The 26,691-nt window shown below is 46.2% G+C and overlaps 2 protein-coding genes, 1 long non-coding RNA gene and 1 pseudogene across 3 annotated transcripts; 2 read left to right on the top strand and 2 right to left on the bottom strand.

The window, feature by feature from the left end:
• Nucleotides 1-1,348: 1,348 nt before the first annotated feature.
• On the bottom strand, nt 1,349-1,500 carry LOC111589716 (uncharacterized; annotated as a pseudogene).
• Nucleotides 1,501-1,990: 490 nt separating this feature from the next.
• On the bottom strand, nt 1,991-3,720 carry LOC109940624 (uncharacterized). The gene is made up of 2 exons (XR_002263239.2): nt 3,353-3,720; nt 1,991-2,559 (listed from the first exon to the last, which is right to left on the bottom strand). It is a non-coding gene; the product is annotated as an uncharacterized lncRNA (long non-coding RNA).
• A 4,892-nt stretch (nt 3,721-8,612) lies between these two features.
• Nucleotides 8,613-19,609, top strand: LOC111589568 (uncharacterized). Its single transcript, XM_023300426.1, has 3 exons — nt 8,613-8,619; nt 17,926-18,411; nt 19,494-19,609. Exons 1-3 carry the CDS (start codon nt 8,613-8,615, stop codon nt 19,607-19,609), a joined length of 609 nt encoding a protein of 202 aa, XP_023156194.1.
• Nucleotides 19,610-24,088: 4,479 nt separating this feature from the next.
• On the top strand, nt 24,089-26,020 carry LOC103630105 (leucine-rich repeat extensin-like protein 4). The gene has a single exon (XM_008651196.4). It carries the CDS (start codon nt 24,495-24,497, stop codon nt 25,818-25,820), a length of 1,326 nt encoding a protein of 441 aa, XP_008649418.2. The 5' UTR covers nt 24,089-24,494; the 3' UTR covers nt 25,821-26,020.
• The last annotated feature ends 671 nt before the right edge of the window (nt 26,021-26,691 follow it).

Here is a 26,691-nt window from a genome sequence, read left to right as displayed (position 1 = left end):
AGGCGCGTCAGCGCGTGGCCCGTGGCCGGAAGGCTGGGCGCCTGGGCACAGCAGCGGACGCTGGCTCGCCGGCTCGGCACAGAAGGCCGGAAGGTTGGGGCCGCTGGGCAGTGGGCATAGTGGCGGCCGGTGGCTCGGCACAGCGGCGGACCGCGGACGGCGTCAGTGCGTGGCCGGAAGGCTGGGCACAGCGGGCAGCGGCGGAAGGCTCGGTCTCCCCTCGGCGGCTTGGCGGACGGTTGAAGTCTGGGCACAGCGGCGGGCGCGGCTGTGTTCGTGAGCGCCGGGCGGTGAGGGTTAGCGCTAGGCTGCCAGCGCGAATGCGTGATATGGAAGCTGGGCCGGCGTCCGGTAGACCTGTTTTTTTGTGGCTTGGGCCATAACTGGCCCTCCGCCCCTGGTTGTGTAGCGTATTGGTACTGGGACTCCCCTATATAGCTATGAAAATATGGTTAAATATCCTACTCTCCTACCCTCCCAACCTCTCTCGAAGCACTCATTATGACCTACAACTCATCGTCGTCGTCATCATCAGAACCATGGGGCGAACTCCCCACTACCAACTTTCGTAGCACCTCCGCTATTATTGCTTTCCTTTTATCTTGGCTCTTGTCAAGCTCGACAACATTGTACATTTCCTCCACAGGATGCAATTAAAACATGTAGCACAACTCCTTCCACTATTTCTTACTACACTTGCACTTGAATCTGGGATATATGTTGTCCCCGTGCTCCTAAACCGGATCGATCTGATCCGTCATCCCTAAAAATATCGATAACATGAACTATTATTGCATGTATTGTTAGCATATATTGTAAGTAGCAGTAAGTAACAGTGCTAATATAAAAAGGTTTGAAGTGAAAAGGGAAAAATCCTCAAAACCTAGCTACTACAAGCCTTGACTTATCAGTTTCTGGGCCTGATTAATCGGCTGGAAGGGGTGGCTAAACACCACAAAGACCTGATTGGTCGGCTATAACCGGCTCAGATAGTGGGTTTTTTAAATTTCTAAAACTTTTTTGATTTTTAATTCGAAATTCGGTGTGTGCTTTCAAATTCGGTTTTAGTCGAAAGTCATCAAACAATTTATAGCATCTATAGGAAAATTGGCATTTTTTTTTTCAAAATTTACAAAATCTTCAAATTCAAATTCATAGATCGTGATATATTGTTACCGGCCGGTGCCGATTATCGATAAATCAGACGGTAAGACGGATTAGCCGAACGTTGCTTCCCATTGTATTCCTTCCTAGAATACAACAAAATCACTCTATCGAAGAATGAAAAAGAGAAAATAAAGAAACACATAGAGGAGCTCTCCAAAATAGAGTCGATAGATACTAGTCCAATGTTTGTGCGTTGCGATGTCACACACCTATATTTGATGCCTATAGATAAATAAATTTAGCATCAAAGCAAACATATGATCTATATTTCGGATATTAAACTGATAAGAACAAATAGTACACTTTATTTTAGTCAAAATACCAAGAAAATATGTGTTGAAAAGGAGCCCGACCCCTTAGCTAACGAGGTGGTACTATGTGAGAGCGTTACGTTGTATGTGGCTTTCTGTCGTGTTGGGCTGTGGTGTAACAATTCATTAGTAGTCGAGAAGCGAGTGAGAAATAGATCTACACGCAAATAAATCAGGACGCATGAAACTTATACTTTAAAAGTGTAAAAATGTAGATATGTAGATACATAAGAAGAGCGTGAAGCGTTCCCGGCCCACCAAATGTTTTTGGCCCATCAAGAGTTCCTTTGCTCGACACCACTTTTAGGCTGTGCGCAGCGGTTACGCTAGCAATCCCCCTCCCCTTGCATGCCGTCTGTAGAGGGCACCTCATGGCCGCAGCGGTGCCCCTACAGCGCCCCCTACGCGTCGGCCTCCTTCTCTCTCCCCCAGATCTAGCGTGTCACTGTTCATCACCCTAAACACTGTGCTGTGGGTTTACGAGTAATTGTTAGTAGATAAAAAATTGATAATTGATATAGAAAATGATATTTTATAGTTGTAGTGGGGTATAGGGGAGTATTTAGGGGGAACCGCTGCGGGAGATGAAAAAATAGGGGGGAAAAGTGATATAGGTGGAAAAATTTAGAGGTAACGGTTACGGATAGCCTTACAATGACAACCCAGGAATGGCTGATGAGTGATGATGCCATTATTGGGAGGACCACCGTGCAATCAAGAGTTCCTTCGCTAGCTCCAAAAAGACTCGCAAAGAATTGAGGAGGCCCTCAGCTACGCGCCAAGCAGGCGGCAAGCCGGCAACTGGCAGTGGAGGTCCCGTCCCGGGCAGGCTATGCTCCATCTCGCACGCCTATTCGAGGGTGAGAATAGACACTCACGGACTCTCTTGGTCTTCAATAGTCCCCAGGTTGCAGCCACATGCTGATGCAGGAACCAGTAGGCATGCATGCCATGGCATCTTCAGGGATAGTCATGGCAATTGCAGAGCAACGCAGGCTCTGCAGCTGCACTGCTGCTGCGTGCAGCAGCATCTCCTCTTCTCCTCACAGGTCAACTGCAGCTCGTGAAGACGGACGAGGAACTGTTCGCGAAAAAGGATGGCCGGGCGACCGGCAATAAGAAATGGATGGTTTCTTCTCAGAGGAGGCAGCAAAGACACAGGATAATAAAGGGGTGTTTGTTTAAAGAGTCAATCTAGAAACAGAATAATAAAGGAGTGATTGGTTTAAAGAGTCAATATATTCTAGATAAGGTGGTGTATCATGAGATAAATTCTACAAATTTGGTGATTACGAGCAGTGGCGGAGGACGAAAAAAAATTTAGGTATGACTCTACACAAACTGTATAATTGTCATAACGCTGATTTTGTTATATATGTCTTGAAGATCTAGGCAATTGCATTTGCCTATCCTTCTTCTTTTGAAATGCCTTCTTAATATTTTGAAGATCAAACCCTTTGAACAATTCCCTCTCGATGTAGATCACCATTAAATCGTTAAATAAATAATCTGTTTAAGGTGTCTTAGCATACTGTAATGATATGCTTAGGGCATTCTAGTTTAGTTAATTTTGTTGTGATCATGAAGTGAGTGTGATTTTGTTGGGGTTTCACTGGTAGTGAAGCTTGGTAGTGAAGCTTGATTACTTAGTCAAGTTAGACCTAGGTTGTTTTGAATGTATGAAAGTGTAAGAACCATACTTTTTTCAGTGGATGTTGACGTAGCATCTGAAATACCTAACTGCTACTGCAGCTTTTCATGGAGGGTGTTAAAGCAAAACAGTCACACGATGCTTTGCATTTGGAAGTGTGCTCGTTGCAAAGAAATTTGCAGCATGCAAGCACTTTGATGGATCTGTGCAACCAGAAACTTACCCGCCGGGCGAGCAGAGCGCGGAGCCAGCGAGCAGAGCAGGCGAGCAGGGCGCGGAGCGGCTCGGCCGCTCGGGCCGAGTGGACGACGATCGGTGGACGGAGAGTCGGAGGCGCGGCGGAGCAGCTCGCCGGACGGCGGAGCAGCTCGCCTGCTCGTGGCTTGGCGGGTCGGGCTGAGGCGCTGAGCGGACGCCGGACGACACTGCGCCACTGCGGGCTTGCGGCCAGGTCGGGCGCTCGACTGTGGCAGTGGCGGTCTGGCGGACGGATCAGTGGAGGCGCGGAGCGGCGCGCTCGGCGGACGGAGGCGCGGAGGCGGATGGCGCCGGCGGAGCAGACCGAGTCACGCACGGTCGCACGGAGGATTTAGGGTTTAGAATTGGGCCGCCGGGATCTGTTTTTTTGGTATGGCTTGGGCCATAATGGGCCATAATGGGTCCTCCGCCCCTGATTACGAGGAATGAAATGGTAATGGATCATCTAGTTTTATTCTACGAACAAACAAAAAAGTGAGGACTGAGGAGTGAGAAGATGACGGGCTACCTCATTACTCAAACCAAACACGCTTAAAGTGGTTTGCACGACCACTGTTTGCCGGACACAGCATGGTTCACTGGACATAGCCTTAGAGCATCTCCAAACTGTCTCTTAAAATCTTCCTTAAACCGAAATTTTAGAGGAAAAAAATAAAAGCCTCCAACTGGTCCCTTAAACCTTTTCCATCTTATTGATAGCCATCAAACCTCTCATACAGATAGAGGAACCACTAGGCATGCATGCCATATCCACCGGACAGACTTATAGCATCTCTAAACGGTCTCTTAAAATCTTCCTTAAACTGAAATTTTAGAGGAAAAAAATAAAAAATAAATCCTTCAACTGGTCCTTTAAACTTCTCCCATCTTTTTTATAGCCACCGACCTCTCTTAGAGCATCTGCAGTAGTCACCTAAAAAAAGTGATCCTAAATATGTATTTAGGAAGCTGTTAAATCGGCTTTGGGAGAGAGAAAAAACTTGGTCTCCACCATATCCTGAAATTTAGGAACTAAAACAAATTTAAATCATCGCTGCTCAAATCAGATGGACGACGAGGCCAGCCGAGTGAAGTTGGACTAGGCTGCACCAGGTGCATCTCTGACGTTCCACGCCTCTGCAATGTAATGGTGAAGGCTTTCTCTTTTTTTTGCATCTTTTCAACTAGTTCAGCAGTCTACAGGTGAGTGCGATTCAGCAATTAGTTGGCTTGCCTTTGGCACCTTCCATTTTTTCTGCAGTACGCTATCGGTAGCCAGTCTTGATTGATGGCCTTGCGCTCCATCATATTGGCTTCACAGCCTGATTCATTATGTATTTACAGATCGTTTGATATGAGTCAAAGTCGATTTCTTTCATCACGTGTTTTGGATGAATCATCTTCAGATAACGACCATGAGTTCATAATTGGCGCGGCTCAAATCGTTCAAAGTGTCTCACGAAGAAAGCCAGGAGGTTCCGTACATGGACGTGTGTACATATATCGAGATAGAGAAGCTGGGCACACTAGATTGTTTCAAGATTATTTTGCAGAACATCCCACATATGGCCCAAGTGTTTTTCGACGAAGGTAGATGTCTATTCATTTTAATACTTAGCATGTGTAGTATATGTACACTAGTTTTCTTATTCATTTTTATTGTAGGTTTAGGATGCATCGGCAACTATTTCTTCGTATAGTGAATGTTGTGGAACAACATGATGATTACTTTGAGCAGAAGAGAAACACAGCTCACCAAAAAGGGCTAAGTTGCTTACTGAAAGGATCATGATACCCAAGAGGGGGGTGAATTGGGCTTTTCTAAAAATCACTAATTAAAACCTAAGCAAGAGCTAAGCAAGAGCCCAACTTCACCCCAACAACTAACACTAAGATAATAAAACTAGAAATACAACAATGCTAAGACAATACTTCAAATACTTGCTAAACAAATACACAATATAAAATGCTTGAGTTAAGTGCGGAATGTAAAGCAAGGGTTAGAAGACCCTCCAATTTTTCTCGAGGTATCGAAGAGTCGGCACTCTCCACTAGTCCTCGTTGGAGCACCCGCGCAAGGGTATCACTCCCCCTTGGTCCTCGCAAGAACCAAGTGCTCACTACGAGATGATCCTTTGCCACTCCGGCGCGGTGGATCCCTCACGACCGCTTACAAACTTGAGTCGGGTCACCAACAAGATCTTCACGGTGATCACTGAGCTCCCAACTCCACCAAGCCATCTAGGTGATGCCGATCACCAAGAGTAACAAGTCGTAGACTTTCGCTTGACCAAGAGAAGCCTAATGCAAGTGGTGTGTGCTCTAGGTGGCTCTCGCTAGCGCTAATGAGGTCCAAATGCGGGATTAAGATTCTCTAATCTCCTCACTAGGCTTTTGGTGCTTGCAATGCTCTTCCAATTGCAGGAATTAATGTGGGCAGCAAGACATTGAATATGGTGGGTGGAGGGGGTATAAATAGCCCTCACCCACCAACTAGTCGTTACCAACACTGTTCTGCGCATGGGCGCACCGGACAGTCCGGTGTGCCAACGGTCGACTCCAACGGCTAGTTCTGACAGCTAGCCGTTGGGCTGATGGCACTCCAGACAGTGAACAGTCACTGTCCGGTGCACACCGGACAGTCCGGTGCACTGTCCGGTGCGCTGTCCGGTGCGCCACTAAAATTCCACTCGGGAACCTTGCGCTCTCAGGTTTCTGCGTGGGGAAACCCTTCCCCTGGGCCAGCCTGGCCCCACCTGGCAGAGGGCGCACCGGACAATCCGGTGCACACCCGATAGTCCGGTGCCCCAAGGCCAGAAACCCTATTTTCGGTTTTCCGATGTTTTTCAATTCGGTTTTTGTTCTAACTTGTGAGTATGTTCTAGAGTGTCACCTAGCACTATATGTGAGTGTGAATATGCACCAACACTACACTAGAACTCTCTTGGTCAAACTACTCATCGACAACCCCTCTTTATAGTACGGCTAAAACAGAATAAAAGACCTAACTAAATCACGAGTGTCCACAACTCCTTGACACTCGGACTACGTAGTCCTTCGCTTTTTGTTTCGTCGTTTTAGCCGTCGCTTCGAGTTCTTATCTCCGGGATTGTTTTCACCGTTGTAGTACTTCTACCTGTAATGCGACCTAACTTACCATTTATCTCTGCAAAACATACGTTAGTCACATATAACATTACATTATCATTAATCACTAAAACCAACCAGGGGCCTAGATGCTTTCAATCTCCCCCTTTTTGGTGATTGATGACAACCCTACAAGATTTGTGAGAGTAGTTTGTTTTGAAATTTCTGTCAATAGAGAAGATGGTTAGTTATACTCAGTAATCATTGACAGAAAGAGTGTGTAACATAATAATAGGAATGAGTGCATACACATCGTAAGTTTCTTGTTCATATATAAAAGTGAAATCAAATCGATGAACAAGAACTAGAAGACTGGTGATAACATATAAGGTGAAAACATAATACACACACAGTCAACATGAGCATCGAGAGTATATAATAGAGTTTGTGAGCCAAAAGCATCATACAAAAGTAGAGCTAGTATAGAGAGTAACAAGCACATATATTACATCAAAATGACTCTCTACTAACTCCCGAACTCCCCCTAGCTCTCACAACTCATATCTCTCCCCCTTTGGCGTCAAACACCAAAAGGGAACCCGAACCTACACATCAGAAGAGGGAGGAGGTGGCGGGGGCGCTTTCGGTCGCGGTCGTGGCAGTAGAGCAAACGCCAGCTGTGGGTCAGAGTCAGTCTCGGATCTAGGATCTGTTGTAGAAGCTGGAGCTGGTACTGACTCAGACGGAGGCTACGCTGCAGGAGCTGTCGGAGCCGAAGAAATCACAGACACCGCCACAGCGGCAGTGGTAACAGCAAGAGCTGGTGGCACTGGCGGCTGAGAGCTGACGGAGCCAATGACCGGCGACGTGAAAACCAGGGTGACCGGCCGGAGCGGAGAGGAAGAAGGACCAACTGTAGGCAGAGGGGGTCCTGGCTGAATAGCTGGCACAACAGAAGCCTGAAGAGGTGGAGGCGGTGCTGACTGAACTGGGGGAATCAGTACACTAGTATGCTGAAGCATGAGAGTCATGAATGCCCTGTTCTCATCCCGTTCCTGGAGAAGCTGCTGCTGCAGAGTATCCTGCCTGTCCTGAATCGTCTGAAAAATTGAGAGCATTCTCTCGGACATCTGCTGCTAGACCGCTGCTAAGTGAGCCTGCTGCTGAGTAAGAGTCTGGAGGATCGCCATAAGAGCAGGGTCAATGGCAGGAGGGGCAGCACCACTGGAACTCCCAGCCTCATGATCATGAGTGCGTGGAGGCATAGGAGGTGGAGGCGGAGGTAGAACCCCAAAGTCGTCATCATCATCATCATCATCAGGGACTGCTGCACCCTGAGTCTCGAACTGATGAAAGGTGGTATCCTCGGCCTGAGTATCAATCACTGGAGTAGGTGCCGGCACAGGATGAGGCGAGAGGCCGCAAGAGTACCCTGGAACTGTGGGGGGCGAATCAGCTGAGCAAAGATGTGACATAGATAGTGAGCATAAGGCAGCTGTCGACAAGCACTAGACCATCCAGTACGGTGTCCTCGATCTCACAAATGAGAAAATCCACAACATCAAACTTTGAGTGAGAAACTAGGGCACCAAGGAGCCAAAGCTGAATATGAGTGGCAGCCTCCCTGTAACCCATCCGTGGTAGAAGCGTCCGTCTCATGAGCTGATATAGAAACCTGGCCGCTGTGGTGAAGTCTGCCGGAGAACGTCGTGACCCATCTGAGAAGGGCAGTCGGAACAAAGCCGCGACGTGAGTTGTACCAGGAGAAACTCCACAGTGAGGGCGACGAGAAGGGTCAGAGGTGCCATAGCACATGCTATGAAGACGAGTCGATGACTCGTTGAATCCAAACAACTGACTAATCTGACTGGCATGAATGGTAACATCCTCTCGCTCAAATCGAAATCTCATCCAGTGGTGATCAGGGTCGATCCATACAGTAGCATAGAAAACTCGGACCCATTCCTCAACATATCTGCCACTGGTAGTCAAAAGAGTGAGAAGTCTAGGCAGATAGGAGAGGTGAACCTTAGAGTCAGCACCGGCTGCTAGCAGGAAGGCAAGGATATCCAATAGCCGGTGCGCTCGCAGAGCAATCTGAGCTGACAACTGTGCTCTGTAGAAAGACTCCTGAATCCTGGTGCTGAATGGATCTGCCGATGCAGGGTATCTCTGTGTAGGTAACCAAGACTCCACGGGTATGTATCTGAACCGACGTAGTCGTGCTGCTGTAGCACGTTGAAGATCAAACAGCCTGGGATCCGCAGCAAGTGGTCGCACCTCAGTCTCATCGCGCTCCCAGAAGCGAGCAGGTGGGATAGGAGGAGCGGAAGCGGGAGCGGGAGGAGGAGCAGTGGAAGCTGGAGTAGTGGAGGTTGTGGGTATAGTTGAGGTGGTGGATGGCGCAAGAGTGACGGGAGCAGGTGAAGTGGGAGGAGGAGTGGTAGCAGTGGTGGGAGTGGTAGGAGCGGAGGAGCGAGGACGAGAGGTGAGGCGACGAACTCGATAGGCAATCTGATCGGAAGGAATCTACAACTGAGCTCCTTGCTCTGCCTGCTCAGCGACTGCTGCCACTGCTCGGGCTACTCTATCCAGACGTCGCTTCTTGCGGCCTTCCTGCTGCTCCAAATAAACGGTCTTTCCCTTGACCTGCCTGAAGGGGCGAGGAGGATCCTCGTCATCTCCTCCCCTGGCGCCGACACATTCTTCATGCGCGGCATCCTGACCTGACGATTGCAAATGAGAGAGAGAGAAGCTAAGCACAAGTCGATAACAGCCAATAGAATATCAAAAGAGTGGATGTCTACCTGGAAAGCTCACACGAGAGGTGAAAATCCAGGCAGGACAGGAGACGGCTCACGGGCAGGCAAGGTCACTGAAATGACAGAAGAGGTGAGAACGTATTAGTCACATAGCCATAAGTATATGAAATGTGAATAAATACATACACAGAGAATTATGGCACAGAAAACGAGAGATATGGCGATCGAGAGGTCAAACGACGCGAAAACGGCGTTTGAACGAGAAATAGTGCCATAGGAGGTTTGAAATTCGCATTGAGGTATGAAATGATGTGGAATTGAGCTGATACATCACGAATAGGTTTATATGGGTAAATATGAGTGAAGTGTGTGCTTGGTTTGAATTTAGGCGAAGAAAATGGAATTTGGGCGCTTGGCTCGAAATTGATCGCTCGAAACGGGGAATTGTGTGAAATTGAAGCCTAGTATATTGGATTGGCGTGAAATTTGGCGAATATGTTACTGGACGTGTTGTGAAGGTGCCTGAAAAGCGTGGGTTCAATCGGAGCATTTTTGGCTGGTTTGGATATTTCACCGAGCACGTGACATGTGGAGTTCTAGGGTTTTGGAGAAATGGCTATTTGAGGCTGTGAAACCCTCCCTAAGGAGCTAGGAACCTGCAGGGGTATTCGAGGGACACATAGGAACACCTCCAACCACATGGATTCACAGGAATTCATAAGAATTTGAATTGGATCAAAGTGGTGGAACACAAGCTTCACTGACCAGAGAAATAGAGAGAGAGAAGGAAGGCAATGGAGGGAGGAGCTCACCGAGAGGAGGAGGTAGAGGTGCCCACACTGGAGAAGGTCACAGGAGCACGTCGCCGACGATCACCGCCGGTGAGCAGAGGGGGGAATCTCCAGGAAAGCTGAGAGAGAAAGCGAGAGAGGAGAAAGAATGTTCTCTGGCTCGGTCTCGGGCTGGAGGTCATTTTTTAAAACGCGTTATGGGCGTACCGGACAGTCTACAGTGCCTGTCCGGTGCACACCAGACAGCGCACAGGAAAAGGAGGTCTTGCGCGCGTGCGGCCGGTGCACCGGACAGTGCACAGTGCAGTGTCCGGTGCACACCGAACTGTCCGGTGAGCCCAGACAGAGGGAAATTTTGCAATTTTTGAAATTTTCTATCTAGTTTTCAACCAAACCAAATCCCAACTTATAATCACACAAAATAACACTTGTTGGGACAGGTATTGGCACCCTCATATATTTTATCATAATTTTCAAAATATTTTGCCAAAGGCTAGATAATTTTTAGAGAAAATAGGCAAATGGTGAGATTTGCAATTTGGCGTTGCACTAGGGGTTTTCATGAAAGATTTGAGTTTTGAATACTCCCCCTAAGTGTAGTGCCTCATGCATATCTCAAGAACCAACAATTGCAGAGTAAGTAAGAATTTAAGTACTAAAAGCTTAAAAACTAAGACTTGTCAAGTTTGAGCCCGAGTTAAGCTTTTTCACTCGCTTTGTTGACAGTTATCTCAACTAGGTTAGACAAGCCCTAGATGCAATACAAGAAATTTAAATATACAATGCAAGCTTGACAACACCCTTTGACATCTTAAATAAAATTTCTGAGATCAAGTATATTTAATTCATTTCTCAACATGCAAAAGCAGGTCTTATCAAGTGGCCTAGTAAAAATATCCGCTAATTGATCTTCCGACCTCACTCCTTCTAAACTGATGTATCCTTTAGTGACATGATCTCTAAGGAAGTGATGACAGATATCAATGTGCTTGGTGCGAGAGTGTTGTACAGGATTATTAGCAATTTTAACAGCACTCTCATTGTCACACAACAAATGTACCTTTTCTAGAACTACGCCATAGTCTAGAAGAGTTTGTTTCATATATAAAATTTGTGTGCAACAAGCACCCGCGACAATGTATTCCGCTTTGGCGGTTGACAAGGCAACACTATTTTGCTTTTTGGATGTCCATGATACTAGTGATCTCCCAAGCAAATGGCACCCCTAGAAGTACTTTTTCTATCAATTTTGCAACCGGCATAATCCGAATCGGAATAGCCAATTAGATCAAAAGTAGCTCCTTTGGGATACCACAGACCAACACTTGGGGTGTGCCTGAGATACCTAAGAATTCTTTTAACAGCGCGAAGATGAGCTTTCTTAGGATTAGATTGAAATCTAGCACACAGCAGACACTAAACATGATATCGGGCCTAGATGCGGTAAGATACAATAAACTACCAATCATAGAGTGGTAGAGAGTTTGATTAACCGGGTTACCTCCCTCATCTAGGTCGAGATGTCCATTTGTTGGCATAGGTGTCTTGATTGGTTTGCACTTCTCCATGTTGAACCTCTTCAACAAGTCTTTGGTATACTTCTCTTGTGAGAGAAAGTTACCATCTTTCATTTGCTTGACTTGAAAGCCGAGGAAGTACATCAGCTCACCAATCATTGACATCTCGAACTCCTTCGACATCAACTCACCAAATTCCTTGCAATGATAGTCATTTGTCGAGACAAAGATTATGCCATCAACATATACTTGACAAATGAAAATATCACTGTTATGTTTCTTTGTGAATAGAGTTGTGTCGACGGTCCCGATCTTGAAGCCCTTTTCGATGAGGAAGTCACGAAGACGCTCATACCAAGCCCTTGGAGCTTGCTTTAGCCCATATAGCGCCTTGGACAACCTGTAAGCATGGTTAGGATATCTAGGGTCTTCAAATCCAGGTGGTTGCTCAACATATACAAGTTCATTTATGAAGCCATTTAGAAATGCACTTTTTACATCCAGTTGATAAAGCTTTATATCATAGCATGATGCATATGCGAGTAGGATACGGATGGCTTCCAGTCGAGCAACCGGTGCAAAGGTCTCTCCAAAATCTAAGCCTTCAACTTGAGAGAATCCCTTTGCAACAAGTCTTGCCTTGTTCCTTACAATCACGCCTTTATCATCTTGTTTGTTTCTGAAGACCCACTTTGTTCCAATGATTCTTGCATCCTGTGGGGGCTTCTCTAGGGTCCAAACTTGGTTACGGGTGAAGTTGTTAAGTTCTTCATGCATGACGTTCACCCAGTCCGGATCATGTAGTGCCTCATCTATACATGTACGCTCAACACAAGAAACAAAGGAGTGATGTTCAATAAAAGAAGCATGTCTATGTGATCGAGTAATAACCCCTTGTGAAGGACTCCCAATGATTTGGTTTTGAGGATGAGCTTGAAGTAGTGATGAGTTTCTCCTGTCAACCACTTGGGAAGAAGATCCTAGAGCATCAACATCTTCGGCTTGTACCCTTGCTTGTTCATGAGAGACAAATGTATCTTCATTTGCATGTCTCTCATCTTTTTCATCATCTTGTGGTATATTTGATGAAGAAGGCCTGTCAATGTTTTGCACCTCTTCTTCATCTTCTTTTGGTTTGATAGCTCCAATTGGCATGTTCTTCATTGCTTCCCTAAGTGGCTCATCACCTACATCATCAAGATTTTCAAGTGCTCCTTGGGAGCCATTAGTCTCATCAAATTCCACATCATATGTTTCTTCTACCACGCCAGTGGCATGATTGAATACTCGATATGCTTTGGACTTTAATGAATAACCCAATAGAAAACCAATATCACAACGTCTTTGAAACTTCCTTAGGTGATGGCGTTTCTTGTAAATGTAGCATTTGCATCCAAACACCTGGAAGAAGGAGACGTCTGGCTTTTTTCCATTTAGCAGTTCATAGGGAGTCTTCGCAAGCAGCCGGTGAGGAAATAGCCTGTTTGATGCATAACATGCAGTGTTTACAGCTTCGGCCCAAAACCTCTCTGGTGTGTTATACTCATCAATCATTGTTCTTGCAAGTGTGATCAAGGTCCTGTTTTTCCTTTCAACAACTCCATTTTGTTGAGGTGTATATGTTGCAGATACTTCATGCTTGATCCCAATCTCATCACAGTACTCATGAATGTTGGTGTTGTCAAATTCTTTACCATTATCACTTCTAATCTTCTTGATCTTGCAATCAAATTCATTTTAAGCTTTCTTGGCAAACTTCTTGAATATAGATGCAACTTCAGATTTATCATGGAGAAAGAACACCCAAGTGTATCTTGAGAAATCATCAACTATCACCAGACAGTAGAGGTTGCCACTAGCACTTACATAATTTGTAGGTCCAAATAAATCCATATGAAATAGTTCCAGTGGCCTTGATGTTGACATGAAAGCTTTTGTAGGATGTGTGTTAGCAACTTGCTTCCCAGCTTGACATGCACTACAAGGCTTGTCCTTTTCAAATACAACATCCTTTAATCCTCTAACCATGTCCTTTTTTAATACCTTCTTGAGTGTGCTCATCCCAACATGTGCAAGCCTCCTATGCCAGAGCCATCCAAGTGATGCTTTGGTGAAGAGGCAAGTTCTTAAGTCTGCATCTTCTGAGGTGAAATCCACTAAGTAGAGATTGTTGTATCTAAATCCTTTGAACACCATTGATTCATCATCCATTTTTGATACAATAACCTCTGTTGGAGTGAATAAACATTGAAGTCCAAGATCACAGAGTTGACCCACTGATAATAAGTTGAAGCTCAAAGGTGCAACCAAGAGAACATTTGAAATTGCCACTTTGCTAAGTCCTTGAACTTTCCCTTTTGAATTGTCCCCAAATGTGATTTTGTCTTGTCCATCAACATTCTCATCAAGTGAGGTGAACATCTGTGGGTTGCCAGTCATATGTTGTGTGCATCCACTGTCAATAACCCAATGGCTCCCACCGGTCTTGTAGTTCACCTACATCCACAGACAAATCAAGCTTGAGTTTTGAGGGCCCTATATTGCATAGGACCAGTGACTCTCTCAATCAAGGACTTTGCAACCCAGATTTGTCTAGGTCTACTCTTGCTTGGTGGACCTAGGAATGTAACTTTGACCTTTCCATTTGCTACTTTTCTTAGAACATAATGAGCATTGAAAGCAAACGGTCTTGAGTGCTTAGGCAAGGGAGCTAGTGGTTTGGCTTTGCAGTTGTGGGCAAAGTGACCTTCTTTTCCACACTCAAAGCATTTGATAGGCTTATGAGTCTGCTTTGGCTTGTATTGAGTAGTAGCTTTCTTTTGCACAAAAGCATTGTATCCAATACCACTCTTGTTGATTTTTATGACAGTGTTCATGAGCAGCTCATTTTGGAGGTATTGACCCTTGTTGAACTTTTGCACACTTGTTGCAAGATGTTCATTTTCACTCTTAAGTTTCTTGACCTCATTTTTAAGCCTTTCATTATCCACTGTCAGCTCATTGTTGAAATCATTGTTCTCAATGACAACCTTTCATCTAGTAGTTGCATCAGTCAAGTATCTCTTCAATTTTTGGTTGTCTAAAGTCAAGACTTCAACTTTTTAGGTCAATTCATCATGTAGACTAGTTTGCTCTCCTTGACTCAAATCATCACATGAGGTTGCTACATCAATCTTAACAATAGGGTTAATAGCCTCATGTGTATTGCAAGATAAAAGTTCATTTGCAATAAGAAGATTATCATGATCAAATTTAATCTTAGTATAGTCTTCCTTGATTTTCACTAGTCTATCTTTCAACTCCCTATTAGCTTCATTTATCTTGTCACATTTATCCTTAGCATCTTTTAAAGAGGATGTGAGCTCATTTACAGTGGATGACATAGTTTTGTTTTATTCTTTCATTTCATCACTAGCTTTCATAACTATGTCATAATTGGCATTCAAAGATTCATTTTCATTTTTCAACTTATCACATTTAGCTATTGACTTCCTAATGATTTGAGTGTATTCTTTAAGCAAGTCAGCTAGTTCATCATAGGAAGGTGAAGCAAATTCCTCATCACTATCACTATCACTATCATCAGTAATATCAATATCATTTTGTACCTTCCGTTCACCTCTAGCCATGAGGCATAGGTGAGAAGTCGATGATGGCGATGGTGGTGGTGAAGAGAAGTCCCCAGCGATGGCGACAACTTTTTCATCATTCTCTTCTTCACTTGAAGAAGATCCACTTGATGACTCAATGTCAGTGAGCCAGTCACCAACAATATATGCCTTTCCATTTTTCTTTTTGTGGAACCTCTTGTGCTTCCCATCCTTCCTCTTGAAGAATCTCTTTTCCTTTTTCTCATCATCGTTGTCATCTTCTTTCTTGCCCTTGAACTTGTTTTTCTTGGGCTTGTTACATTGATGAGCAAGATGACCAAGCTCTCCACAGTTGTAGCAATCCATCTCAGAAAATGGGCTTTCTTTTGCTGGAAAAAAATTTCTTCTTTCTTGAATCAAATTTGATGCCTTCTCTATTGAGCTTCTTTAACATCTTGGTGGTCTTCCTCACCATCAAGACAATGTTAGTATCAAGGTCATCATCGCTTGAGGATTCTTCCTCAATTTTTACTTTATCTTTTCCTTTTCTTTCTTGATTTGCTTTGAGAGCCAAATTCTTTCTTTTGGAAGATGACTCATCTTTGTCATTGATGTGCATGTACATCTCATGAGCATTGATCTTTCCCAATATTTGTGTAGGTGTGGTAACTGCAAGATCCATTTGATGCAGCACAGTGACAATGTGTCCATATTTGTCGATTGGGAGGACATTGAGAATCTTCCTCACAACATCCGGTTGTGAGATTTGAGTAAGCCCCAAGCCATTCACTTCCTCTACAAGAATATTAAGACGTGAGTACATAGCATTGGCATTTTCATTAGCAAGCATTTCAAAAGAATTTAACTTTCTCATAGCAATGTGATATCTCTCCTCACGCTCACTCCTAGTTCCTTCATGTAGAGCACAAATGTCCATCCACAAATCATGAGGATTTTTATGATTTCTAACTCTATTGAACACATCTTTGCAAAGGCCTCTAAAAAGGGTGTTTTTGGCCTTCGCATTCCATTTCTCATAATTAAACTCTTCACCTACAAGATTTGTGGGATCTCTAGGTTCGGGGAATCCTTGTGTGGTGGCTTTGTAGACACCAATGTCTATAGCCTCTAAATATGCTTCCATACGAATTTTCTAATATGGAAAATCGTCACCATAAAAAACGGGAGGAGGTCCATCCCCACCGGACATCGTTACTCTAGCGGTTAAGCTAATCTAAGAGCAACTAGGCTGTGATACCAATTGAAAGGATCACGATGCCCAAGAGGGGGGTGAATTGGGCTTTTCTAAAAATCACTAATTAAAACCTAAGCAAGAGCTAAGAAAGAGCCCAACTTCACCCCAACAACTAACACTAAGATAATAAAACTAGAAATACAACAATGCTAAGACAATACTTCAAATACTTGCTAAACAAATACACAATGTAAAATGCTTGAGTTAAGTGTGGAATGTAAAGCAAGGGTTAGAAGACTCCTCCAATTTTTCCTGAGGTATCGAAGAGTCGACACTCTCCACTAGTCCTCGTTGAAGCACCCGCGCAAGGGTATCACTCCCCCTTGGTCCTCGCAAGAACCAAGTGCTCACTACGAGATGATCCTTTGCCACTTCGGCGCGGTGGATCCCTCACGACCGCTTACAAACTTGAGTCGGGTCACCAACAAGATCTTCACAGTGATCACCGAGCTCCCAACGCCACCAAGCCGTCTAGGTGATGTCGATCACCAAGAGTAACAAGCCGTAGACTTTCGCTTGACCAAGAGAAGCCTAATGCAAGTGGTGTGTGCTCTAGGTGGCTCTCGCTAGCGCTAATGAGGTCCAAATGCGGGATTAAGATTCTCTAATCTCCTCACTAGGCTTTTGGTGCTTGCAATGCTCTTCCAATGTGCAGGAATTAATGTGGGCAACAAGACATTGAATATGGTAGTTGGAGGGGGTATAAATAGCCCTCACCCACCAACTAGTCGTTATCAGCACTGTTCTGCGCATGGGCGCACCGGACAGTCCGGTGCGCCAACGGTGCGCCAACGGTCGACTCCAACGGCTAGTTCTGATAGCTAGCCGTTGGGCTGATGGCACACCGGACAGTGAACAGTCACTGTCCGGTGCACACCGGACAGTCTGGTGCACTGTCTGTTGCGCTGTCCGGTGCGCCACTAAAATTCCACTCAGGAACCTTGCGTTCTTGGGTTTCTGCGTGGGGAAACCCTTCCCCTGGGCCAGCCTGGCCCCACCTGGCAGAGGGCACACCGGACAATCCGGTGCACACCGGACAGTCCGGTGCCCCAAGGCCAGAAACCTTATTTCCTGTTTTCCGCTGTTTTTCAATTCGGTTTTCGTTCTAACTTGTGAGTATGTTCTAGAGTGTCACCTAGCACTATATGTGAGTGTCAATATGCACCAACACTACACTAGAACTCTCTTGGTCAAACTACTCATCGACAACCCCTCTTTATAGTACGGTTAAAACATAATAAAAGACCTAACTAAATCACGAGTGTCCACAACTCCTTAACACTCGGACTACGTAGTCCTTCACTTTTTGTTTCGTCGTTTTAGCCGTCGCTTCGAGTTCTTATCTCCGGGATTGTTTTCACCGTTGTAGTACTTCTACCTGTAATGCGACCTAACTTACCATTTGTCTCTGCAAACATACGTTAGTCACATATAACATTACGTTGACATTAATTACTAAAACCAACCATGGGCCTAGATGCTTTCACTTACAAAAGGCAACTGCAGTATTCCGTATGCTAACTTACGGAGTACCAGCGGATGCTATGGATGAGTAAGTACGTATTGGAGAGAGTACAACTTTGAAAAGTCTGAGAAGGTTTGTTAAAGCTGTTGTTGACATTTTTGGAGATGAGTATTTGAGGACACCCAATAATAATGATACAACTCGGTTACTTGCACTTGGGGAAGAAAGAGGTTTTCCGGGTATGCTCGGGTCACTTGACTGCATGCATTGGAGGTGGAAGAATTGTCCGTCAGCTTACCAAGGCCAATATTTTGGTCATTATCATACACCTACTATAATTTTAGAGGCAGTGGCTTCACACGATCTATGGATTTGGCATGTATTTTTTGGTTTACCTGGTTCTCTTAATGACATCAATGTTCTTCACCGATCTCCACTATTCGCAAAGATATCAAATGGAGAAGCTCCACGAGTGAACTACAACATAAATGGCCATAACTATTCAATGGGATACTATCTTGCAGATGACATATATCCATCTTGGGCTACAATGGTCAAGATAATTCCAGAACCACGAGGCAATAAGAATAGATACTTTGCCACAACACAAGAAGCAGTACGGAAGGACGTGGAGCGAGCTTTTGGGGTTTTGCAATCTTGTTTTGCTATTGTCCGGGGGCCAGCTCGACTTTGGGATGAAGAAACATTGAGTGACATAATGACAGCTTGTATAATCATGCATAACATGATTGTTGAAGATGAAGGAACTGTAGATCCCGACGAATGTTTTGAGAATGGGGGAAACAATGTGGAACCCTCCCATGATCGTACTGCGGATTTTGATGAATTTATTGCGAAACATAAGAAAATAAGGAACCAATAAACTCACCATCAGCTTCGACAAGATCTAGTGGAGCACCTGTGGCAGCACCATGCAGATCGATATAGTTAGTGTTTTCATTATATATTATTGTAATTTTCTGTTTTTGTTACTTGCTTTTATTTGCGCCAATTGCCGCAATTTCTCAATCCTAGGTGATAGGCCAGTGAAATTTATTGTGACAGCGAAAATTATTTTGATAGAGAAAAAGGGTTGCTTTCTGTATCTTCAGAGCTATGCTTATCCTTATTTTCGTTAGGTGATTCTGAATACACTTATAAGCCACCATATTTTCCATAATACTGAACTGAACAAGGTGGTTGTGATCCATAATACTAAACAAAGTGAATTGAACTGAATAAGTCACCATAATTTCCATAGTAATATTGAACCGCACATGTAGCAACAAAGTGCCTATAATCCCTTCGCTAAAAGAGCACTGCATTCTCACAAAGCGTTCTCACAGATAGTACTGAAATATACTTGAACAATATGATGTGCAAAGATGAATACAAGTATGCTGAAGTAAGGCTCACCAAATTCTTACAAAGTATGCAACAAAAGGTGCCTTAACTGTACCAAAATAATGCAGTAAAAGAAAGTTGATTTCGGGAGTTCTGTCTTGGTTCCTACATGTGGGAAGTAAATAGGTTTAGATAGGAACCTGATAAATTTAGTAACATGATATAAGGAACTGTTGGGGCAGGTTTTTTGTTAATATTTCCCTAAACAAAAATATAGGATGGATTTTAGGTAACTAGTGCGGATGCTCTTATGCAGATAGAGGAACCAGTAGGCATGCATGTCATGGCATCTTCAGCGATAGGCATGGCATTGCTGCTGCGCGCAGGCACATCTCTTCTGTCTTCTCCCCACAGGCCACCTGCAGCTCGTGAAGACGGACGAGAAATCGTTCGCGAAAAAAGACGGACGGGCGACCGACAATAAGAAATGGATGGATTGGACTCGGAGGAGGCAACAGTCACTGAGAGCGCTCACGGGGCAACAAGTTTATGTTGGTCAAATCATACTATGCGGTAAATAAGATGTTGTTGGTTTGGTGATTTAGTCCCGCAATCAGTTCACAGGGTCATCTATTACCGTTGCTTTATATTTGGTTATACTACCATAAACGATTGTGACGGGATGCAATACGGACTAATACAAAATCACTATTCGATTGCTCGTGTGTTGTGACGGCTCACAACAATATCCATATAAACTATCCACAAAAAGATCTCAAAATTTTTTATTGATTCTCTCTGCTCCCTGCATAATTTTTTTATTTTACTAAACGAGTCGACATCATGGTAAAAAAAGTTCATATAGACAGTCGATGTTGAGCCATCGAATGTGTACTATAGGCAGCAAATCAGGGACTCCATCCCTCGCCTCCCCCACTTCTAAGGTTCCGTAGACTAGGAAGGGAAGGGAAGAGACAGTCATGCATGTTTGTTGCCGTAGAATGACACGACGAAGACATGGACATCTGGAGGCGACATAGGTAATATACCACTAGATACATACAGGGAGAGAGCACGCAAGCGGAGAAAGAAGCCCAACCAGAGCAGCTCCAAACTGAGAGGCACCTGCACCAGGCGTCAGTCCGAAAAAGGCGAGAGAATACGAGTGCCTTCCAGCCCTGGACCCGCCGAGGCGACACAACATTACCACCAACTCCGTAGCATATGCCGACTGCTGTCGTGCTACAGACTTTGGTTGTCCAATATCTCAGATCTGAACTCGTCATTGCCAAGATAACCTAAGCGTGGAAGGCACCATCGTGTCCTCGGCGACACGCACGAAGAAAAGCCAGGAGCAAGATCGACTCACCCGTACCCGCGTCGATGAGCGTCGGTTGGCTCGCGGCTGCGACCGTGGGCAGGGGCAGCAGGTTGGGGAGGAAGAATAAGGCGAAGGCCGAGAAGACGAACGGGACGTCTGACGACGGCGAAAACGATGATGTGTGCATGCTGTGAAACACCCTCGTGGACGTGCAATAGCCACTGCGCGGGTCGGTGTCGGTGCTGGTGTCGGTGTCGGACGAATACGGGGAGGAGGCGCCTGCTCCCATGCTCTCTGCCGAGAATGCGTGGCGCGGAGGCGGAAGCACGAGGGGAGAGAGAAAAGAAGCAGGATGACGAACGAGGTGGCGGCAACTGACAAGGACCATCATTATCGTGCGGATGTATAGATGACCAAATGGGTCGTGTCTGGCGGGCTGGTCCGGGGCTCGGCCTATTTAATAGTGCATGTGCCAGTCCGACACGATCGTCGTGTCGTGTTTGGGCCGTAGCCTCGGCCCTAGTGATGATCCGGTCCGACACGATTATATTTTTTATTATTTTACAAAACTCGTATATACATATGTACAATTTATATTTAATATTAAAAAAAATTAATCATTATGTTCACTCAGTGTCTCACGCCCTTCTTTCATTAGAGCTTGGGTTCGAACATCACCTCCTGCACCACTTTTTTAAAATATTTTACGCTAATTTAACCACCCGGCTGGCTAACGGCCCGGACGTGGAGATTGTGTGCATGGAGGGATGCGTAGTTAATTTAAGATAGATATGAGGAGTTATTTGTAAAAATATGACGCAGGACGACCGTTGAAACTGGTGCTACGGGTCGGGTATACCCGCCGGGTACTGGATACGGATAGTGCAAATACCCGTTTTTTCGTATACGGATTCAGGTATTTTTATATTCGGGACGGATACGAGTAATACCCGGATAGTGCATCTTTGGATTCGGGTCGGATACGAAGCGAGTACTACCCGGTAAATACCCGGATATTCGGGTCGGATACGGGTACCCAGAATTCGGGTACCCGTTTTTTCTTTTTCTGCATATTAATATAGTTATAAAATTATAACTTCTACATATGAAATCGGATGAAGATAAAGTTTATATGAAAATTGTAGAGCTCGAAGAGATCTACAACTTTGTAGTACATCACATTTTCATTTAAACATATTTTTAGGCCAAAATCATTGAAATAATGTCTAAATTTATATCAAAAAAATAGAGTTTATCATTTTCATGTGGTGACTTAAGATTATCTCCATGTGGAAACTTAAGATTATCTTTTTATAAACTATTTATTAATATTGGTGACTTATTTGCAATTTTGAGTCGACGCTACAATATTTTTATGAATTTAATTGTATTTTGATGATTTTCTACAACAAGAAATTAATAATACACCAAATAGCCTAAAAATTTATGAATTTTTACGGGGACACAACATATATCCACATATAGTTATCAAAAACATTTGGACTATAAAATTCACAAGATGTTGGTGTTTCTTCCATTCCACTCCCACTTATTGTGTGAGTTACACGTGAAATCATTTTATGTATCGAAGTTTTAACATAATCAATATTTCACTTATCATTTTCATGTGGTGACTTGAGGTTATATTTGAATAGAATGTTTATTTGTTTTGGTAAGTTTTTTTGCAATTTTGGGTTAAAACTAGTGTATTTTATGAATTTTAATTATATTTTGATGATTTTATGTAGAAAGAAATTAATAATGTACAAATAACCTTAGAAATCCATGAAATTATACTAAGGTACAACATATGGCACATATAGTCATAAAAAATAATGGGACCATAAAATCCACAGGATGTCAACGTTTCTTCTATTTTATTTTCACTTATTGCGTGAGTTATACGTGAAATCACTCTAGTATCCAAGTTTCAACATAATCAATACTTCATTTTACCATTTTTATGTGGGAACTTGAGATTATCTTCTATTAAATGTTTATTATTATTGATAATTTACTTGCAATTTCGTGGTCGAACAAGAATATTTTATGATAACCAATTAATGCATTATCCGACAAGTATCCGATATCCGATCAAATTATATCCGTATCCGTCACTTATCCGCCCGGATAAATATCCGGTCCCTGTATTCGTATCCGTCCCGTTTTGAACTATCCATATCCGATCCTGAATCCGTTTTAAATACATTAGTGTAGGATAAAGGATGAGCTACTATCCGTCCGTATCTGCCCATTTTCACCCCTAGTGGTGGAGCAACTAATTACGTACTTTGTTTGGTTGCCACCAATATAACAGGTGTGCAAACATACATTCCATATTCTTAACATAGAAGAAAACAATACCCCACACAATTGAACAGATCAATTAAACAGACACGTGGCGCAGAGCTCGCATTTACGACTACGCGAGCAAAGAAACTACGACGGTCAAAACTACGGCCGAGAGACATAGCGATTACGTTAAGCGGCTGTGGACTAAAATATTTATCTCAGCATAATTATATTAATTGATATTCATGCAACACGTAAGTAAAATTGACATTAGGTCCTGATTAGTTCTGTACTCGATTAATCATGCACTTTAATTATCATATGCGACCCTAGGTGGATCAAAATGTCGTCGCGCGGCAAAGCGCGCGAGACGACGCATGACCCAAGAGAAATTTATAGTGTTATGACGTGCGCGAAACGGCAAACGACGAGCGCGAAATGTGCCGAAGGCACACGCGCGCTGGAGCTACGCCACAACAGCGACGAGGCTGCGCGCAGGAGCATCGACGCGCACGGGGCAGGGGCCGTGTGCACGGGGCTGCCACCCGAAGGGCCGCACACCGAGTGCTACCGCGTGGGGGGGGGGGGCGGAGGGGCCGCGCTAGGGAGTCTCGCTAGGGGGCCGCCGCCGGGGGCCCGAGGCCGCGCGAGGGGAGGGCGCGCCGAGGCGGGCAGGGGCGCCACTCCGGGGGGCGTCCCGGGGAGGAGGCTTACTACGAGCACGACGAACGGCGGCAACCGCAGCTCTCCAGTGATCCAAGCGAGGGCAAGAAGATAGTGGGAGAGGAGGAAGAGGGAGGGGTGGTTTCTCTCTTCCTTGATCATGGATGCACGGGAGAGGGGAGGGGGAGGCGGTTGGGCGCCCATGGGGGAAGAGGTAGAGAGAGAGGGGTGGTTTCTCTGTTCCTAGATCATGAGTGCGTGAAATGGAAAGTCCAGAATAGATTTATATATTTGTGTCCGAAAGCGTCATGAGCATAGGATAGGTTTCGTTTGTGAGTGATTGTTTCTGTGAACAGTAGTGAACAAAATGCCTGTTAGCCTGTATCATCAGGCAGGCCCTAGACGGTCACGCCGGAATGGCATTGAGAATCAAGAACGTGTTTTATTGCGATCAAGGTTGTCGGTCCAATACAAGGTTAGCCTCATCAAGTCTTGACGTATGTGAGAATGTCAGCGGAATTGGCACCTTCACACCTTGTCGAAAACAGTCAGGTACGTACGTAAATAAAATAAGCAAAAAAAAAACAACTCTTGCACCTTCACCATATGTTCTGTTCTGAAATATGAGGCTATATAAATTCGCTAACCCGTTTTCATGCACTTGCAAGGTTTTACACCGGGGACTAGAACACGGCCCTAGTACTACGAGTACAGGAGTACAGGACACACAGCAATGCTGTCAATGCTGAAGGAACGCCATCAGTCAGGCAGTCCTACACCCATCACGTCCCACTTCCAGCTGTGTTTTCATCAGTGGCAAGAGAGAGAGAGAGTGAGGGAGGGAGGAGCAAACACCACACAGTCAGAGAGAAGGCAGGAGATCAATCAATGTGTTACCAGCCGAGCTGAGCTGATCACCTTTCTGCTCCGGCCACACCCCCCACCGTCCCGTTCTCTCTCACAACAATCACTCTCCTCAGATCTCACAGCCGAAAAGAGAGGAGCTTTAACCGCCGTCTAAGGTCACAGGTACAGGAAGCCATGACCAGGCGGTGGCCACCTTTCTCTGCCCGTGTCGCCGCCGCCGTGTTCCTGCTGCTGCTATCCCCCGCCGCGACCTCCCAGCTCGGCCTGGGCCCCGCCATTGCCGCCTGGATTAACGGCTCGCCGCCGCCTAGCCCTGACGCCGCCGCCGCCGCCGCCGCCGCCGCCTCGGGCCCGCGGAGCCAGGAGTACGCGGCGCTGCAGGCGCTGAAGGTGGCCGTCACCGACGACCCCAAGGGAGCGCTCGCGTCGTGGCAGGGCGCCAATGTGTGCGCCTACAAGGGCGTGTACTGCTCCGCGCCGCCCGACGGCGCCGCGGCCGCCGGCGCGTCGACGGTAGTCGCGGGCATCGACCTCAACCGCGCCAACCTCAGGGGCACGCTCCCCGACGCGGTGTCCCTCCTGGCGCACCTCACCTTCCTCCACCTCAACAGCAACCGGCTCGGGGGCGCCGTCCCCGACACGCTCCGGGACCTGCAGTACCTGACGGAGCTGGACCTGAGCAACAACCTCTTCTCGGGCCCGTTCCCGGCGTCCACGCTGCTCATCCCGTCGCTGGTGTACCTGGACCTCCGCTTCAACGCCTTCTCCGGGGAGGTCCCGCCCGAGGTGTTCGCCAAGGAGCTGGACGCCGTGTTCCTCAACGACAACCAGTTCGAGGGCCAGATCCCGGACACGCTGTGGGCGTCGCCCGCCACGGTCATCACGCTGGCCAACAACCACTTCACCGGCGCCGTCCCGGCGGCCTACGAGTTCGGCGCCGGCGCCGGGGCCGGGGCCGGTGGCCGGGTCCGCGAGGTGCTGTTCCTGAACAACAACCTGACCGGCTGCGTGCCCGAGGCGCTGGGCTTCCTCCCCAGCATGCAGGTGCTGGACCTCAGCTACAACGCGCTGTCGGGACACCTCCCGGGGACGCTCTCGTGCCTGTCGGGGATCGAGGTGCTCAACCTCGCGCACAACCAGCTCACGGGCGAGCTCCCGGACCTGCTGTGCGACCTGCGCCGGATCACCAACCTGTCCGTGTCCTTCAACTTCTTCTCCGGGATCAGCCAGCGCTGCGACCGGCAGCTGGGGAGCCGCGGCGTGTTCGACTTCGTGGGCAACTGCGTGCCCGGGCGGGACATGCAGCGGCCGCAGCCCGAGTGCGACGAGTTCCCGGGGGAAGGCGGCCTCAGCTGCCTCCGCATCCCCGGGGCGCGGCCAGCCGGGTGTGGCGACGCGGGCGTCACTATTGGCGTGGGCGTCGGAGTGGGCATCGGGGGGCTGCCGTTCGGGTTGCCAGGCGCTGCCGCTGGAGGCGTGGTCACCGTCACCGTGCCGTGAGCTGCCGGGGGCACTGCACCTTTGTTTGGTTTTCTTTTTTTTTTTCTTTCTCTTCTTCCTTTTGGGCGGCAATTACCTTCCATTCGGCTCGGCGTAACGTACGCATCGATGGTAATGGGTGAACATTGGTTGGTTCTCGGCTGGTTAATACTCCTGCTACTGTAGTATAATTTCGCCATAGTGTATGCTTGTTTGATCAACATTTTGGCGCACTGCTCGTCTGTCGCTGACGAACTGGGCGGCCAGCTGCAAGCCTGCAACCAAGCATTTGACGATAGGCGGGATTGGGACTCGGGGAAATGGTGATGATGTGAGGTTGTCCTCTTAACTTCTCTTTAGAGCTGGATTCCGAGGAGGACCGGACGAGGGTGATCTCTGCGATTGGAGACATGAGCTGTGAAGAAATGGATCTCGGAAGAAGTGTTAATGGTGCCATGAATGCGCGCCACGGAAGTGGTTGGTTGCAGCTAACTGCCACTCTCCTATACAGCGAGCGGCGTACGGGGCCGGACCTGCAGGGCGCGGCGCGGGCTCCTCTCTCTCTCTCGCTCGCCATGTGATGTGTTGCTATCCTGTAGTCTGTACTGTAACCTGTACTAACGTGGCTCTCCGGTATCAAACGGGCCGTGTGTGACGGGCTGGTTTAGGGTTAAACACAAATCATTTAATAGTGCCGAACTGGGTCCACTACGAGAGCCAGCTCGCAGAGCCGGCTGACCGACATGATTATATTTTTTATTTTATAATAAATCTTATACATATATTAAGATTTTATATTTACTATTTACAATAATCGCACTGGAGTTCTACCGGTTAGCTTCGTTCATGTAGTGTCTTCTAGCCTTGTTCCATGAGGGTGAGAGTTCGAACC

This window comes from Zea mays, chromosome 6 (genome assembly GCF_902167145.1).
Source record: "Zea mays cultivar B73 chromosome 6, Zm-B73-REFERENCE-NAM-5.0, whole genome shotgun sequence".
NCBI classification, from domain to species: Eukaryota; Viridiplantae; Streptophyta; class Magnoliopsida; order Poales; family Poaceae; genus Zea; species Zea mays.
This window is presented reverse-complemented; position numbering and strand designations above follow the sequence as displayed.